The sequence below is a fragment of the Otolemur garnettii genome, unplaced genomic scaffold (assembly GCF_000181295.1).
Source record: "Otolemur garnettii isolate 467f Iridium unplaced genomic scaffold, OtoGar3 scaffold00127, whole genome shotgun sequence".
Lineage (NCBI taxonomy): Eukaryota > Metazoa > Chordata > Mammalia > Primates > Galagidae > Otolemur > Otolemur garnettii.
The window spans coordinates 5,382,339-5,398,853 of NW_003852522.1; the positions used below are offsets into that span (position 1 = coordinate 5,382,339).

A 16,515-nucleotide genomic window follows, 5' to 3' on the forward strand; every position below is an offset into this window, starting at 1 on the left:
AGTTTCTACCTGTTGATATTTTGGTTTTTCATATTGAATTTTAGGAGGTGCTGCTTTGCTTTCTGTATTTCTAAGCTATTTAGGAGCAACAATGTTTCAGCTCATTGAAAAACAAAGATATAAAATAAATACTTTTTTTAAAGAACAGGTTAATGTATATAGTGGCTTGCTTTGGATATGTAGCCTATAGATAAAGACAAAATACAGATTAATCAGCTGTGTGTGTGTTTATGAGAGAGAGAGTATTTTTCTGTTTAAGTAAGACTAACTTCTGGAAAACTCTCTACTTAGGTAAAATACTGGTGTTCAGTCTTTTTACCAGGAATTGTAAGAAAAACATACTTTGTACATCCATAAGAAACTGAAGTAGATTACTGCTTAATAATCCAATGGAACATCTGTTTAAATAGATGTTTTAGTTGAGAGATGTGTAAACATGATTCTAAATGTATAAATATATTGGTTATTCCTTGTCTGACAGGCCGCACCAACATTTTTGCATAGATTAGGGGAAAACTTGAGTATGGAAAAATTAAAAAATATTACATAAATGCAGATAAAGTAATACAATACAGTCAGTTGAAAATTATTATAATAATTATTTACAAGGTCTCACATGCAAATGACCTGCGTCACCCTATCTTCCTGATCAAACTGTCCATTGTCTAATTTCAGAGGACATTGTTCCTGCTGCTGAGCCCTGGGAAGTCACTGGACTATCTTTGGCCCTGCCTCCTGTGTCCAGCACTCTCTAGAAGGAGACAGCAGGCACTCCTCAGGTGGGTGTCTGCTCTCCAACATTTATGATGCTGCTATGTCTGATTCCATGCTTCTGTTGGAGACTTTGTTCCTGTCTTTGCTTTTTATATGCTGGCTGGCTTTCTTATCTGGTGTTTAAGCAGCTGAATTCCACATAACTGGCCTCTGAAGGAATACGACCTGCTTAGTAATCAAATTCCCTTCACTGTCCTGTCTCAATATAGGTGAAGGAAGCACGCTTGTCAGGAGCCATCCAAATTCAGCTAGAGTGTGCAACAAAGTGCCATAGTCAGTTTTGACTCCACAGCTCTCAGCATGGGTCCATTGTTCTATGACAATGGCATCATTTCCTTTCCTAATACAACCTGGAACTCCAGAACCCTCTTCTTCATAGATAAAAAATCCTTCCAAAGATTTAGGCAAATGGTAGCCTTTAGGTGTTTCCCAGCATATGAAAGAATCAATTAAAGATAAGCCTTGCTTATAATAAAATGTAGTTAATGCAAGCCAATCAGCATCAAGTGTGCTAATCACAGAGTCTTTTCTCATTATTTTCATTGCCAGGATGTCTTCCTGATAGGCCCAGCAGGTTGAATCATCATCAAAAGCATTGGAGACTATATACAATTTGTTATCTTCTCCCTTTCTTGATTTAGAGGAGCTGGGGCTGCCATTTTGTTTCATTTGATACTGTCCACTTTCATGGTGAAGCTCCTCCTCAATCCCACTTTGAGATGATTGTCCACTTAAGGTCCCTTCATTCCAACTTTTGGGTTTTCATCTGGACTGTGTCTCACATGTAGCACTGATTCTGTATCTCCATCATGGTTGGTTCTGTTGTGGAATTTAGATGGTGAATAATGCTGTGATATGAATCCAACAAATTCCATTTCTCTTTTGGCCAAGAGATCTGTACTCCCAATTACTTGGGGGGTTGAGGTGGGAGGATTGTTTAAGCCCAAGACCTGAGCTATGATCTCACCACTGCAATCTAGTCTGGTGACAGAGCAAGACTCTGTCTCCACAATTTCTTTTAAAAGTTTGACTTGCAATTCAGCTGTTCAACAACTAACTCTTTTAAAAAATTTTTTTTTCTCTATACATATACATGTGTTTATTTGGTTTCCACTTTTTGCCTTCACAAAATTAAAAAAGGTTTAAAACTTAATAAGAATAACAATGCTTAAGATGAAGAATAGAAACAAAAACCTTTTGTTATAAAGGTTGAAAGAAGGAAGATAAAGAATGAAGGAAGATAAATACATTCGGAAAAGAAATCAGATGATTGCTGCAATGAAATATTGAGCAGTAATGATAATAATAATAATAATGCAAAAAGCAACATTCACATTGTTAGATAAAAGTATGTCCATCATAGAATACTTGACTCTGAGGTTCAGTATGGAGTCATCAGTTAACTTCTTTTTTTTCCCAAAGTCTCAAAAAATAGACAACTATTTATAAATAAAAATAGAAGATAATTTCAAAAAAAATAAAAGCACAGATCATGCCAAATCTTATAGACAATAAAAAAAGAAGAAATACTTCAAAATCATTCTACTTCATTTGGATATACCTGATATTAAAATTGGAAAAAATATATCATTATAAAGGGAAATTACAAACATATTTAACTTATAAATGAGGATGCAATATCCTAAATAACATATTAACAAGTTGAATTAAAGATTATTATTCAAATAATGTACTTTGGTCAGAATTAAATCCAATTTATGTGAGAATTAGTCACTATTTTATTTAATTTATTTGTTTCTTTTCCTTTCCCTTACCCCTCCCTCCTTCTCTCTCTGTCTGCTCTCCCCTTCCCCTATCCCCCCATGTCATTAATTGTCATTAATTGTCTTCATATCAAAGTTGAATACATAAGATTCTTTCTTCTCCATTCCTGTGATACTTCACTAAGAATAATGTGTTCCACCTCCATCCAGGTTAGTAAAAATGCTGTAAATTATCCATTGTTTTTGATGGCAGAATAATATTCCATGGTATACATATACCACAGCTTACCAATCCATTGCTGGGTTGAAGGACATTTAGGCTGTTTCCACATTTTAGCAATTGTAAAGTGGGCTGCGATAAACAGCCTAGTACAAGTGTATTTATAATAAAAGTTTTTTTTTCCTTCTGGATAGATGTCCAGTAATGGGATTGCAGGATCGAATGGGAGGTCTAGGTTGAGCTCTTTAAGGTTTCTCCATACTTCCTTCCAAAAAGATTGTATTAGTTTGCAGTCCCACCAGCAGTGCAAAAGTGTTCCTTTCTTTCCATATCCATGCCGGCATCTGCAGTTTTGAGATTTTGTGATATGGGACATTCTTGCTGGGGTTAAATGATATCTCAGGGTGGTTTTAATTTGCATTTCTCTAATAATTAGGGATGATGAGCATTTTTTTCATATGTTTGTTAGCCATTCATTTATCTTCTTTAAAGAAGGTTCTGTTCGTCTCTCTTCCCCATTGATGTATGGGATTGTTGGCTTTTTTCATGTGCATTAATTTAAGTTCTCTATAGATCCTAGTTATTAAGCTTTTGTCTGATTCAAAATATGCAAATATCAAGGGAGGAGCAAGATGGTGGTCGTATAACAGCTTCCTTGCAACTGGGCATAGTGAGACTGGGGAGAGAAGACTCCAGGCATCTCTGGCTGGTGGGATCTGCCCAGAAACACCCCTTTGAGGACACAGGGAGTCAGGAAGGGACTTCTGGACCCCATGAGGAGGACAAAAGCAATGGAGGACTGTCTTCTCATCCTTCTGGTCCTGTACCAAAAAGACTCATCAAAACCCTAGTCCAGAGGGTTAAAGAGGAAGAGGAAGTAAAAGGAAAATTAGGGCAAGGAAACAGATAAAAGAAAACACTCATGAGGAAGTAACAGCAGAAAAATCCTGGGAATGTGAAAAAACAGTCCAGAGCAACCCCCCCAGGGGACAGTGATGAAGCTACTGCAGAGGATTCCACCTATAAAGAAATGTTAGAAATGACAGAAAGGGAATTTAGAATACAGATGATTAAAACAATGAAGGAAACTTCTGATAAAGTGGAAAATAACCAACAGGAAATCCAAAAATACAATCAAATAAGAGATGAACGATATGAAGAATATAGAAAGAATATAGCAGAGCTGAAGGAATTGAAGCAGTCAATTAGGGAACTTAAAGATGCAATAGAAAGTATCAACAACAGATTAGACCATGAAGAAGAGAGAATCTCAGAGGTAGAGAACAAAGCTCTTGAGATAACTCAGATAGTTAAAGAGGCAGAAAAGAAGAGAGAGAAAGCAGAATGTTCACTGACAGAATTATGGGACTTCATGAAGCGTTCAAACATGTGAGTTATAGGTATCCCAAAAGGAGAAGAAGAATGCCCCAGAGGAATGGAAGCCATACTAGAGAATATTATAAATGAAAATTTCCCAAATATCACCAAAGATTCTGACACATTCCTTTCAGAGAGATATCGAACTGCAGATTGCCTCAACTCTAACCAAGCTTCTCCAAGACACATTGTGATGAACACGTCCAAAGTCAAGACAAAATAAAAGAGTCTCCAAGCTGCCAGGAGTAAGCGCCAGTTGACATACAGGGGCAAATCCATCAGGGTGACTGCAGACTTCTCTAAAGAAACTTTCATGCAAGAAGAGAATGGTCATCTACCTTTAATCTACTTAAACAGAACAATTTCCAGCCCAGAATTCTACATCCTACTCAGCTAAGCTTTAAAATTGACAGAGAAATCAAATCCTTTACTGATATATAAACATTGAGGAAATTCAGCACAAGACCAGCTCTATAGGAAATATTTCAACCTGTTCTACACACTGACCATCACAATAGATCAACAGCAAAGTAAGAACTCAGAAATTAAAGGACAGAACCTAACTTCCACAATGATGGAAAAGATAAAACTAAGAAATGGACTCTTACAAAATAAAATGAATAGAACACTACCACACTTATCAATTATCTCAATAAATGTTAATGGCTTGAATTCCCCACTGAAGTGATATAGATTGGCTGAGACTGGATTAAAAAATACAAGCCTGCAAACATCCTCTCCCATTCTGAGGGCAGTCTACCTGCTTTACTTACTGTATTCTTGGCAGTGCAGAAGCTTTTTAGTTTGATCAGGTCCCAGTAATGTATTTTTGGTATTGCTTCAATTGCCCTGGGGGGGGGGTCCTCCTTATAAAGTTTTCTCCCAGGCCAATTTCTTCACATGTTTCCCCTGCACTCTTTTCAAGAATCTTTATGTTTTCATGTCTTAGGTTTAAGTCTTTTATCCAGTGAGAGTCAATTTTTGTTAGAGGTGAAAGGTGTGGGCCTAGTTTCAGTCTTCAACAAGTCACCAGCCAATTCATCCAACACCATTTGTTAAACAGGAAATCTTTCTCTCAATTTAAGTTTTTGGTAGGCTTATCAAAGATCAAATCACAATAAATGTCTAGATTCATCTCTTGGTTCTCAATTCTGTTCCATACATCTACCACTCTATGTTTGTGCCAATACCATGCTGTTTTGATCACTATAGATTTATAGTATAGTCTGAAGTCTGATAGCATGATTCCACCTATTTGTTTTTATTTCTGAGTGGTGTCTTGGCTATTCGAGGTTTTATCTGTTTCCATATAAAATGAAGTACTAGCTTTTCCAGATCTTTAAAGTATGACAGAGGTGCTTTAATGGGGATTGCATTAAATCTGTAGATTGCTTTAGGTAGTATGGACATTTTAACAATGTTGATTCTTCTCAGCCATGAGCATGGTATGGAAGAAACCCAAGTGCCCATCCCATGAACGGATTAATAAATTGTGGTATATGTATACCATGCATAGGAATACTATGCGGCCTTAAAAAAGATGGAGCTTTTACCTCTTTTATGTTTACATGGAGGGACCTGGAACATATTCTCCTGAGTAAAGTATCCCAAGAATGGAGGAAAAAGTATCCAATATACTCAGTACTTCTATTAAACCAACTTATATTTACTCACAGTTTCTTATGAAAGATAGAACACAACTATAGCCCAGGATGAAGGAGAGAAATGGAGTGGGAAGGGAGAGGAGAGGGGAGGTTTGATAGAGGGAGGGTAAAAGGCCGGACCAAACCTATGGAGCATATTGCAAGGGTACAAGTCAAATTTGTGAAGTGTAGAACATAAATGTCTTAACACAATAATCAAGTAAATGAGGCAAAAGCTATGTTGATTGGTTTGATGTAACACATCAGATTGTATAAAAAAATCAACACATTGTACCCCACATATGCATACATGCATGATCTATGTGTATATGACTTAACAAAAAAACCCCACAAAAGCCATCCATTTGCTGTCTGCAGGAAACACACCTAGCTTCAAAAGACAAATTAAAACTCCCAGTTAAGGGTTGGAAGACAATTTTTTTTTGGCAGTTTTTGGCCAGGGCTGGGTTTGAACCCACCACCTCTGGCATATGGGGCCGGCGCCCTACTCCTTGAGCCACAGACATCACCCTGGAAGACAATTTTTCAGGCAAATGGAATTCAGAAGAAAAGAGGAGTTGCAATCTTATTTTCAGATACATGTGGATTTAAAGCAACTAAAGTCAAAAAAGACAAAGACGGTCACTTTATACTGGTCAAGGGAAAAATATAACAAGAAGACATTTCAATTCTAAATATTTATGCACCCAACTTAAATGCTCTCAGATTCTTAAAACAGACCTTACTCAGTCTGAGCAGTATGATATCCTATAACACCATGATACCAGGGGACTTTAACACTCCTCTTACAGAGCTGGACAGATCCTCTCAACAGAAATTAAACAAAGATATAAGGGACTTAAATGAGACCCGAACAACTGTGCTTGACAGATGTATTTAGAACACTCCATCCCCCAAATAAAGAATATACATTCTTCTCATCACCCCATGGGACATTCTCCAAAATTGATCATATCCTAGGACACAAAACAAAACTCAACAGAATCAAAAGAATTGAATTTTTACCTTGTACCTTCTCAGACCACAAGGCACTAAAGATGGAACTCAACTCCAACAAATACATTTAACCCCACACAAAGGCATGGAAATGAAACAACCTTCTGTTGAATGACAGTTGTGTGCAGGAAGAAATAAAAGAGGAAATCATTAACTTTCTTGGGCACAACAACAATGAAGACATAAGCTACCAAAACCTGTGGGTACTGCAAAAGCAGTTCTGAGAGGAAAATTTATTGCTTTAGATGCCTACATTTGAACAACAGAAAGAGCATCAACAAACTGACAAGCCATCTGATGGAATTGGAAAAAGAACAGTTTAAGCCTAAACCCAGCAGAAGAAAAGAAATATCCAAAATTAAATCAAAGATCAATGAAATTGAAAAGAAAAGAATCATTCAGAAAATTAATGAAACAAGGAGTTGGTTTTTTGAAAAAATAAATTAAATAGATAAACCTTCTACCCCATCTGTGCTCCCTATTCTGACCCCCACCTCGGTTTGTGGGGTGTGGCTGCCCAGCCCCCTTAGAAAGGCATTTAGTCCTCACCTCTCAACTATGAAGACCCCTCTATAAAGAAACCTTGTCTAACCCCTGAGCTGCGTGCAGACTTCACTGCCTGCCCGCGCTCCCTCTGCACCCTAACGATAATTCTTTTGAAAAAAGTGTCTCATGACTCGGTCGGGACTTGTTTTTCCTTCTGCAGAGTGACAGTTTGTGTTCTCAACCAGACTTGTGCCAGGAAGACGTGTGCTCTGGCTGTGCGCAGAACTTAGGGGAACCGCAGGCCTGTGAGCGGAGGGCCGTGCCCCGCGCCTCCAGAGCCTGACAGGCCCGGGCTTGTCTCCTGGGTACACAACGGCCTGTCTCGGCCTATTTGCATAATCATAATGACAGGCTTTTATGGTATGGAACAATGTGAAGGCAGGAAGGCTCTTGAAACTTTGACTGATAGAAGAATCTGCCTCGTGGATTTTTTGCCTTCTTTGATTTGATTGACCCTTGTGGGGGAAATCCCAGGGAATGTGAGAAAGGTGCCAGGAAGTGGTTTCACTAAGACTGAAAGACCCTGATACCAGGAGGCAGTGTTCGGAGCAGGAGACCCTGGTCTCTGAAAGCTTTGGGCCTCACAGGTTTCAATTCCTCTGGGGCTGCGGTCTGGACACCAAGGCGCTCAGCACTGCAGGGACTAGCGCACTGCGTGGGGGCTGCAGCCTTATTCACAACAGCCACAGCGCAGAAACAACTTACGTGTCCATCAGTGAATAGTGGACAAGGAAAGAGGGGAACTTTAAAGGGTTCAGCTTTAAAAGGAAGAAAATCCGGCCACTTGCAAAAATATGGATGGACTTAGTGGACATCACGCTAAGTGAAACAAGTGGACGCGGGAAGAACGCACACCCTGAGATCTCACTTACACATGGAATCTACAACAGCTGAGCTTTTAGAAATCGAGCCAAGCTATGGTGACCAGGGGTGAAGTGGTGGGAGGAAAAGGGAAGATACTAATGAAGGAATGTGTGGTCTCCCCTGCATAGAGCCAAGGAGCGGCTGCGCCCCACTTGGAGAATCCGAGGTCTCGGTGCAAATAGTCTCACTTGGGTCTTGGAGCCATGATGTCTGATAGACATTCACATCATATGTGCATTATCGCATTAGCTTTGAGCCTGAGAATTTTAGAAGTCTGATTTTTCTTCCTCACTATAACATACTATGGCATTTATCGTCATCCTTAGAAAAGAGCTGGAAGAGAACGTTAAAATCTTAAGAAATGGCCTTGGACCACCTGGGTTCAAGTACTGGCATTGTTACTTCCTAGCTGTGACAGTGGAATAAGTCTGCAAACCTCAATTCCCTCATCTGTAAAATGGGGAAATAATGGCACCAGAGTCACTGGATTGTAACAGGTAGGTCATGAGCCACCAAGCCAGATTGAGTTTTGATCCCGGCTCTGCCTCCTCCTAGATGTGTAACTTCTGTCAAGTTGCTTAACCTCTCTGTGTCATGGTTTACCTTCAAAATGGCAGTGATAATTCAAATACAAAATTCAATGACATTGCTATAAAAATCAAAACAGTAACATACATAAAACATTAAACACTAGCATAGTGTCACAGGAGTCTTACTATTATTATAAGGCACATAAAAAAGTTCTTAGAAAGTAAAACCTAGGGAGGTGCCTGTGGCTCAGTGAGTAGGGTGCCAGCCCCATATACAGAGGGTGGCGGGTTCAAACCCGGCCCGGCCAAACTGCAACAAAAAATAGCTGAGTGTTGTGGTGGGCTCCTGTAGTCCCAGCTACTTGGGAGGCTGAGGCAAGAGAATGGCCTAAGCCCAGGAACTGGAGGTTGCTGTGAGGTGTGATGCCATGACACTCTACCAACAAAGTGAGACTCTGTCTCTAAAAAAAAAAAAAAAGAAAAGAGAGAGAGAAAGAGAGAAACTTCCTTTCTCTCCTAAACCCCCCCCCGCAAACAAAAACAAAAAAACAAAACAAAAAAGTAAAACCTAAATAAATATTTGAGCAAGACTGAGGCTGCCTGAAAGGGCACAATATGAAGGGGAAAAGGGAACTGGGGACAGAAGGAAAATGATGTCAATTTAGGAAGATAAGTGGCCAAGGGCAGGAGTGTTGGGATACTTTCAGAAGTTGTTGAATTTCATGAGTCTCAGCTGGTCCCTTGTCAGTCCCTCTTGGAGACTGTCATCTCTCTTTTGTGATCTGTTCTTTGCTTCCCCACTCTTTACTCTTGGACATTTGCACTGTGAGACACACATATTTTCAAGGTTTCTGACTCCTAATTCCCATGGTTCCTGTTATAATGTTGGCACACTGTAGGCCTCAGAAAACAGAATCTCTGGCTCTGAACTTCTCCGGTCTTACTTTCACCAGCTCAAGGCAGGTTTCTAATCTGCCTATAGGTCAATCCAAGTCCTTCCTTCCCGAGAAAGTCCAGCCCCATACATGAGGGGAAGAAATGCTACCCAGAGAGGCCGAGGAAAGTCTGAACAGTCAGGTCTTATTGGGTTTAGAGCACATGCTTTTTATTCAATCACATTTCCACATGATTAGGAATCATGCCTGAGTAATGAAGCCTTCATAAACCCCCCAAAGGACAGGATTTGTAGAACTCCCAAACAGCAGAAGAGATGGAGGGTCCTTGAGGGTGGGGCACCGGGAAATGATATGGAGCTCTGTGCCCCTTCCCCTGTACCTCATCCTGTATCCTTTGCAATATCCTTTATAATGAACCAGAAAATGTGTTTCCCTGAGCTCTGGGAGTAAGTTAAACCCAAAGTGGGGATTGTGGGAACCCCAATTTGAAGCTGGTAGGTCTGAGCCCTCAACCTGCATGTCTGAACTATCTCCAGGTAGAGGGTGTTGGAACTGAATTGAGGGATACCCAGTTGGTGTCCACTGTAGAACTGATGATTGGCCTGCTGGTGAGGAAAAAGCACCACATATTTGGAGTCACAGAAATCTGTGTTGACCATTGATTGTTGGTGTGAGAGGAAGGCATGAGAATTTTTTTCCAGTCAGCATGGACTTCTCTGCATCTGCTATACTATCTACCTTCCATCTTCCCTCTGTCCCACCTTTCTTCCTCCTTTCCACCTTTCCTTTTATTTTTTGTAACAGCTTTATTGAGATATAACTCAAATATCATAAAATTTACCCATTTAAAGTGTATAATTCAACTTAGTATATTCACAGCTGTGCATCCATGATTGCAAAGAATTTTAGAACATTTTCATTGTCCCCCAAAGAGATCCTATGCCAGTTAGCAGTTATTGATGGTTCCTTTCATGGGCTAACTTGGCTGAGCCATGGGGTCACCATATAATTGGCTTAACATAAGGGTGTGTCTGTGAGGGCATTTCTTAAATAAATTAATACTGAAATTGGTAGACTTTTGAGCTGAGACATCACTTTTTTTTCCCCTGAGAGACAGAGAACAGAGAAAAAGAGGAATTTATTTATACACAATAGGATGTGTGTGCGCGCATGTGTGCATAATTGGAGAATGACAGCTCAAAAGTAGTCAGGCAGAAAGAGTTCCCTCTCACTCAGCTTTTCTTGTTCTATTTTGGCCTACAACTGACTGGATGAGGCAAACTCACATTTTGCTTTACTCTACTGATTCAAGTGTTAATGTCATCTAAAAACACAGCTGCAGACACACCCAGGAATAATGTTTAGCCAAATTTTTGGGCATCCTGCAGGATGAAGCTTGGGGGAAAACCTCTGGGTACTCCATAGCTCAGTCAAGTTAACACATACAATTAGTATTATAAGTCTGCCCTGTGTCAACTTGGCACCCACATACATCTTCTTAAATCATACTTAATCTCCAAGTAGAGATGGTAACAGGTCATAATTCTGCCTCACATGATCAACTATCTGCATATAGCTAACAACACACAATCCCTTCCCTTGAGAGAATAAAAGAGATAAAGTCATTTAACAAGGTTTAATCCTCTTGGGTAAACTTAATTTCTATGATGTAAAGTTAATAATACCTAAATATTATGGTATCATCATAAGTTGGTACATCTTATGTTGCATGATAAAGAAAAGAGAGACATAAGAAAACAAAGATATTTGCTATATATTATGCACAAAATATAGGCTAGTTGTGGCAGCTCATGACTATAATCACACATTTTGGGAGGCCAAGATGGGAGAATCACTTGAGCTTGGGAAGTTGAGACTAGCATTGGCAGCATAGTAAGACCCTGTCTCTACCAAAAAAAAAAAAAAAAAAAAAGTCATTATGCATATAGTCCCAGCCACTCAGGAGGCTGAGAGGGGAGGATCACCTGAGCCAAGGGGTTCACACCTGCAGTGAGCAACGAATTGCATCACTGCACTCTAGCCTCCATAATAGAGCAAGACCCTGTCTCTAAAAATAAGTGAATGGATGAATGAATAAGTAATAAATTCAGCCTAATCTAACTTGATATTCCTTCCACCATTATCTCACACCCTTAATTATCCATTCCCACAACTGTTTCTCAGATTTCTTTCTGTATAAATTAGAAAATTCAAGTAGGTCTTTTGGAGTGTAGCATACCTCATGGGCCACACTTTGTACCTTTTAGGGACCTGCTGGGACTTGAGTCTATTTAAAGGTCTAGAAGCAATGTGTGTGTGTGTGTGTGTGTTTGTGTAATCTCAGGGACTGAGCGGGGGGCGTGAGTCCCCAGGAGAATCATCACTGTCTTGCACAGAAACTGCATGTAAGAGAGGGCAGAACAGTTTCTCAGGTGAAAAAGGGTTTATACCTCCAGGTGGGGCTGGAAAATCCTCTTCCACTGGCAAAGACAACCCATCAGAATTTAGGAGCTTGATGTCCCTCAGCTTCCCCATGGTCTTCCCACATACCCCAGTTCCAACTTACAGGATCCCATTCCTTTCTGATCACTGTTCTCAACCTTAGCAGTAGACACTCAGTGAAGCTGGAGTTCAGCCAGGCACATGATGAGGTTCTGGGTTTGATTTTCAGCAGTCCCGACCCTGTGGCTACTAAAGAGAGGGTTTTCTCAGGGCACATGTAGACTTCAGGTCACTTGTATAGCACTTGAGCTGAGAATTAAGTTCCCTAAACCCATGATTTTATTCCCTCATTTTGTCCAATGACATTAGGGGTTACCAGCTAATCTCATTGTTTTCATTAGTTTGTCCAAAAGATTCAAAAGTATCACATATGTAGTCACTCAGATCTTTGCCTTGTATCATTGGGTACCTAGGAGCACTGGGTGGTGATAGTTTGCATATCTCTATTGCCAGATCATGCTTCAGAATGTCAGTGGTCTCTTTACTACTGGAATAAAGTCTTAGCATCTTTAAATCTAATCAATCTAATCAGAGTCAGGTGCAAGGTGGCTTATACTGTAATTGCGGCACTCTGGAAGGCTGAGAGGCAGGAGTATCAATTGAGGCCAGGATTTTGAGATCAGCCTGAACAAGAACAAGACCTTGTCTCTACAAAAATTAAGGAAAAAATTTTTAAAAAATCTTATCAGTTCAAAGAGCCAATTTCAGAAGCCCCAGAACTAATTCAGAAATCTCATCTTTAAAAATCTGTTACTATTGAATCTTGGTATCAAATCTGTAATTATCAAGATTCTCTTAAGAAACAGAACCAGGAGGATGTAGAGGTTTATTATAAAATTAGCTCATATGATTATGGAAGATGAAACATTTCAAGATCTAAGGAATTCCAAGGTTGGCAAGCAGGAGACCCGAGACAGCCTGGGATGTATTATAGTTTCAGTTCAAAGAAATGGACGGGACAAGCCAGCATTTCGTCTTGCACAGACCACTCACTCTGGGGGAAAGCAGGTGCTATTTTGTGGGAATGTTCCAGCAGTTTTGTGCCGAGAACCACATGGTGAGGGAGGGAAGCCTTGGTCAGCAATCAGTGATGGACTGAGGCCTTCCAGCAATCACATGGGAGACCTTGCAGCAGATATGCCACCCCGGTTGAGCCTCCAACTGACTACAGCCTTCTGTTTAGCATGTAAAGAGAGGCAAAGTGATGTGCCTGGGAATGGGCACCTGTCCCATAGGCTGCATGTTTAACAGTCATGCAGTTCTGCCTCACCACCAATAAAGGTTTCTGCAAAGTATGTGGGAGATCAGATGAAAGAGTCACTGGGCCTGCTGGCAATAGGTTGGGTGCTTGGGAGGGTATTAATATTTTTTTGAGACAGGGTCTTTCTCTGTCACTAGAGTACCATGGCATCACAGCAACTTCATCATAGCTCACAGCAACTTCAAACTCTGGGCTCAAGTGATCCTCCTGCCTCGGCCTCCTGAGTATCTGGGACTACAGGCACACCTCACCATGACTGGCTAGTTTTCCTATTTTTATTTTTGAGACATACTCTCACTTTGTCACCCTGGGTAGAGTGCCATGGCATCACAGCTCATAGCAACCTCAAACTCTTGGGCTCAAGTGATCCTCTTGACTCAGCCTCCCGAGTAGCTGGGACTACAGGCGCCTACCACAATACCCAGTTATATTTTAGAGATGGGTCTCACTCTTGCTCAGTCTGGTCTTAAACTCCTGAGCTCAGGCAATCCTCCCACCTCAGCCTGAGCCAAGGATGCTGGGATTATAGGTGTGAGCAATGCTGCCCTACCAGTGTACTGTTTTTGAATTAGGCTCTTTCTCCTAATCTCCAGACTAAAGACTGCAACTCCCTAACCACTGACCACTGACTTCTGACTCCTGTTCTGTCAGCCCTCTATAGGCCCCAGGGCTGCTTCTCCTCTCCTGTCATGATAAGCTCCTGGGGTACAGTGGCACAATCACCAGTCCTCTGAGGGCCTGTCGGACTATCACATGCTCCATAGGTGTGTAAATGCACTCACTCCATGGACTGCAGAGGGCTGACAGAAGGGAGAGGTCAGAGGTTAGACATGTGGAGAGAAGAGGCTGGCACACCTCACAGGGCCAACATGATGTGGGAAGCTGTCTGGGATGTGTGTGCTCAGCAGGTGGGGGTGGTCCTGTAAGGCAAGTGTCTGGATCGATAACATTGAGGAACAGGGAGGAGGCCGAGCTGGACACTGCCAAGGGTGACTCAGCCCTGCTTCTGGTGTGACAAAACTAAACTTACTAAAAATAAAACTACATTTCAAATTGGACAAATCTTGTGGTCCAAAGAAAGAGAGGTGATGGCATGGGCTTCTTGTGGTTTTAACTGTGAGAATAAGTGAGAGATTGCTTTGAGAGGAAGGAGAGAGGAGGGAAAAGATAAACAAATGAATAAACAATGAAAAAAGAGAATAAGGGAAATTTAGAGATACATGAGTATCTGAGACATCAGAGCTCTGTGAACACTGGTGAGGTTTATTGAGGGTGTCATGTGCGTGTGCAGGTATGTGTGTAAAAGAGAGAGAGAGAGAGAGAGACCCAGAAGATGTCAGGACAGAGCAGGAATCTCAGGCAGGTTTTGAGTTGTGAGATCCAAGCCAGGCAGGATGAGAACAATTTTGAGCAGTGTGGACTTTTGGAGAGGATAAAGCTAGAAAACTCATACTAAGTGCCAGGCATGGTGGCTCACGCCTTTAATCCCTACACTTTGGGAGGCTAAGTAGGAGGATTGCTTAAGCCCAGGAGTTTGAGACTGGCCTGGATAACACAGTGATACTTTATCTCCACAGAAAATTCACAAATTAGCTGGTGGCAGGTCCCTAGTCCCAGCTACTTGAGAGGCTGACGCAGGAGGGTTGCAGTGAGCTGTGATTGTGCCACTGTACTCCAGTCTGGGTGACAGAGCAAGACTCTGTCTCAAGAAAAAAAACAAATAAACAAAAAACACCACACAAGAAGAGACAAATTCACGAATGTTAATAAAAGCACAAAATATAACATTAAAGATAGCTAAGAAAAGATAGTTCATTACTAGTAAGAGCAAGAAAAAGAATAAAATACTTATCAACTTTTTTGTTTATAAATTGGAAAAATTAATATTGTTAAAATGTCCATACTACTTACCACCCTGAAGAAGTAATTTATTTTTTTATTTTTATTTTATTTTTGAGACAGAGTTCTCTATGTCTCCCCCAGTAGTGTTGTGGCATCATAACTCACAACCACTTCAAAATCTTGGGCTTAAGTGATTCTCTTGCCTCAGCTTCCCAAGTAGCTGGGACCACAGGTGTCCACCACAACGCCCGGCTATTTTTTGTTGTTGTTGTAATTGTCATTGTTGTTTGGCAGGCCCAGGTTGGATTCTAACCTGCCAGCTCTGGTTTATGTGGCTGCTGCCCTAGCCGTTGAGGTACAGCCTCCAAGTCTGAAGAAACAATTTAAACCAGTAGCAGCATTCATGTGTGCACCCACTGAATGCCAAAAAAAGTCTCATCAGCATTTTGGGAGGGCAGCAGTGGCAAAGTGAGATTGGTGCAGAGGATATCCCCTTGGGCCAGAGGAACCAGACGCTGGGAGGCCACGGTACAACCCTGGTGGAAGCTGAGGCGTAGTAGGCTGATGGTGTGGGTGGTGGGGGCACAGATGCCCACAACCAAGGAGGCACTGCGGGGTGTGGTGGTCCGCCTGAAAGAGCAGTTGGCCAGTGTCACCTGGATGTGCAACCTGTAGATGCCATCTCGACAGATACGTAGCTGCCCATTGTCCAGTTCTAGTCCATGCAAGAAGGAGCGGCCAAGTTCTGGGCCTGCTTGCCAGTGCAGCCTGGGGTCCTGCCGAGGTCCTGGGGGCAGAAGGGAGGGGAAGATGGAGATTTAGGGAAACCGAAGGATGGGGATCATAGAGACAATGGGGCCTAGAGATAGAGGTTAGACAAGGGATTGAGAGTTAGAAGTCTAAAGGGCCAGCTGGGAGAGAGAAGTAAGACGAGAAAGGGGGAGAGAGAGAGAGGAAGAGAGAAGGGAAGAGAAGAGAAGAGAGAACAGGATACAGAAAAGCACAGAGAGAGACACACAGACAAGGGAGGCCGGAAGAGGGAGAAAGAGGAAGAATAGTGATGGAGATAGAGATAGAAAGGGAGAGTGACCCAGCAGGAGACAGAGAAAGAAAAGAAGAGAGAGAAACAGATAAAGAGAGAGGGAGACATATAAATTGTATTTAATTTTGACCAAAGTACATTACTTAAACATTAATTTTTAATTCAACATGTTAATATGTTGTTTATCATATTGCATCCTCATTTATAAGTGAAATATGTTTGTAATTTCCCTTTTATAATAATATATTTTCTCCAATTTTAATATCAGGTGTATCCA

General features: G+C 41.1%; 1 protein-coding gene and 1 pseudogene across 1 annotated transcript in view; both read right to left on the reverse strand.

Moving 5' to 3' along the window:
* Positions 1-708: 708 nt before the first annotated feature.
* Positions 709-10,336, reverse strand: LOC100944760 (annotated as a pseudogene).
* Positions 10,337-15,597: 5,261 nt separating this feature from the next.
* CD70 (CD70 molecule) overlaps positions 15,598-16,515 on the reverse strand; it is a 4,461-nt gene continuing 3,543 nt past the window's right edge. Inside the window, exon 3 of the mRNA XM_003798062.1 lies at positions 15,598-15,983. Within this exon, the coding sequence (XP_003798110.1) occupies positions 15,598-15,983 (386 nt within the window). The remainder of the gene's footprint in view (positions 15,984-16,515) is intronic.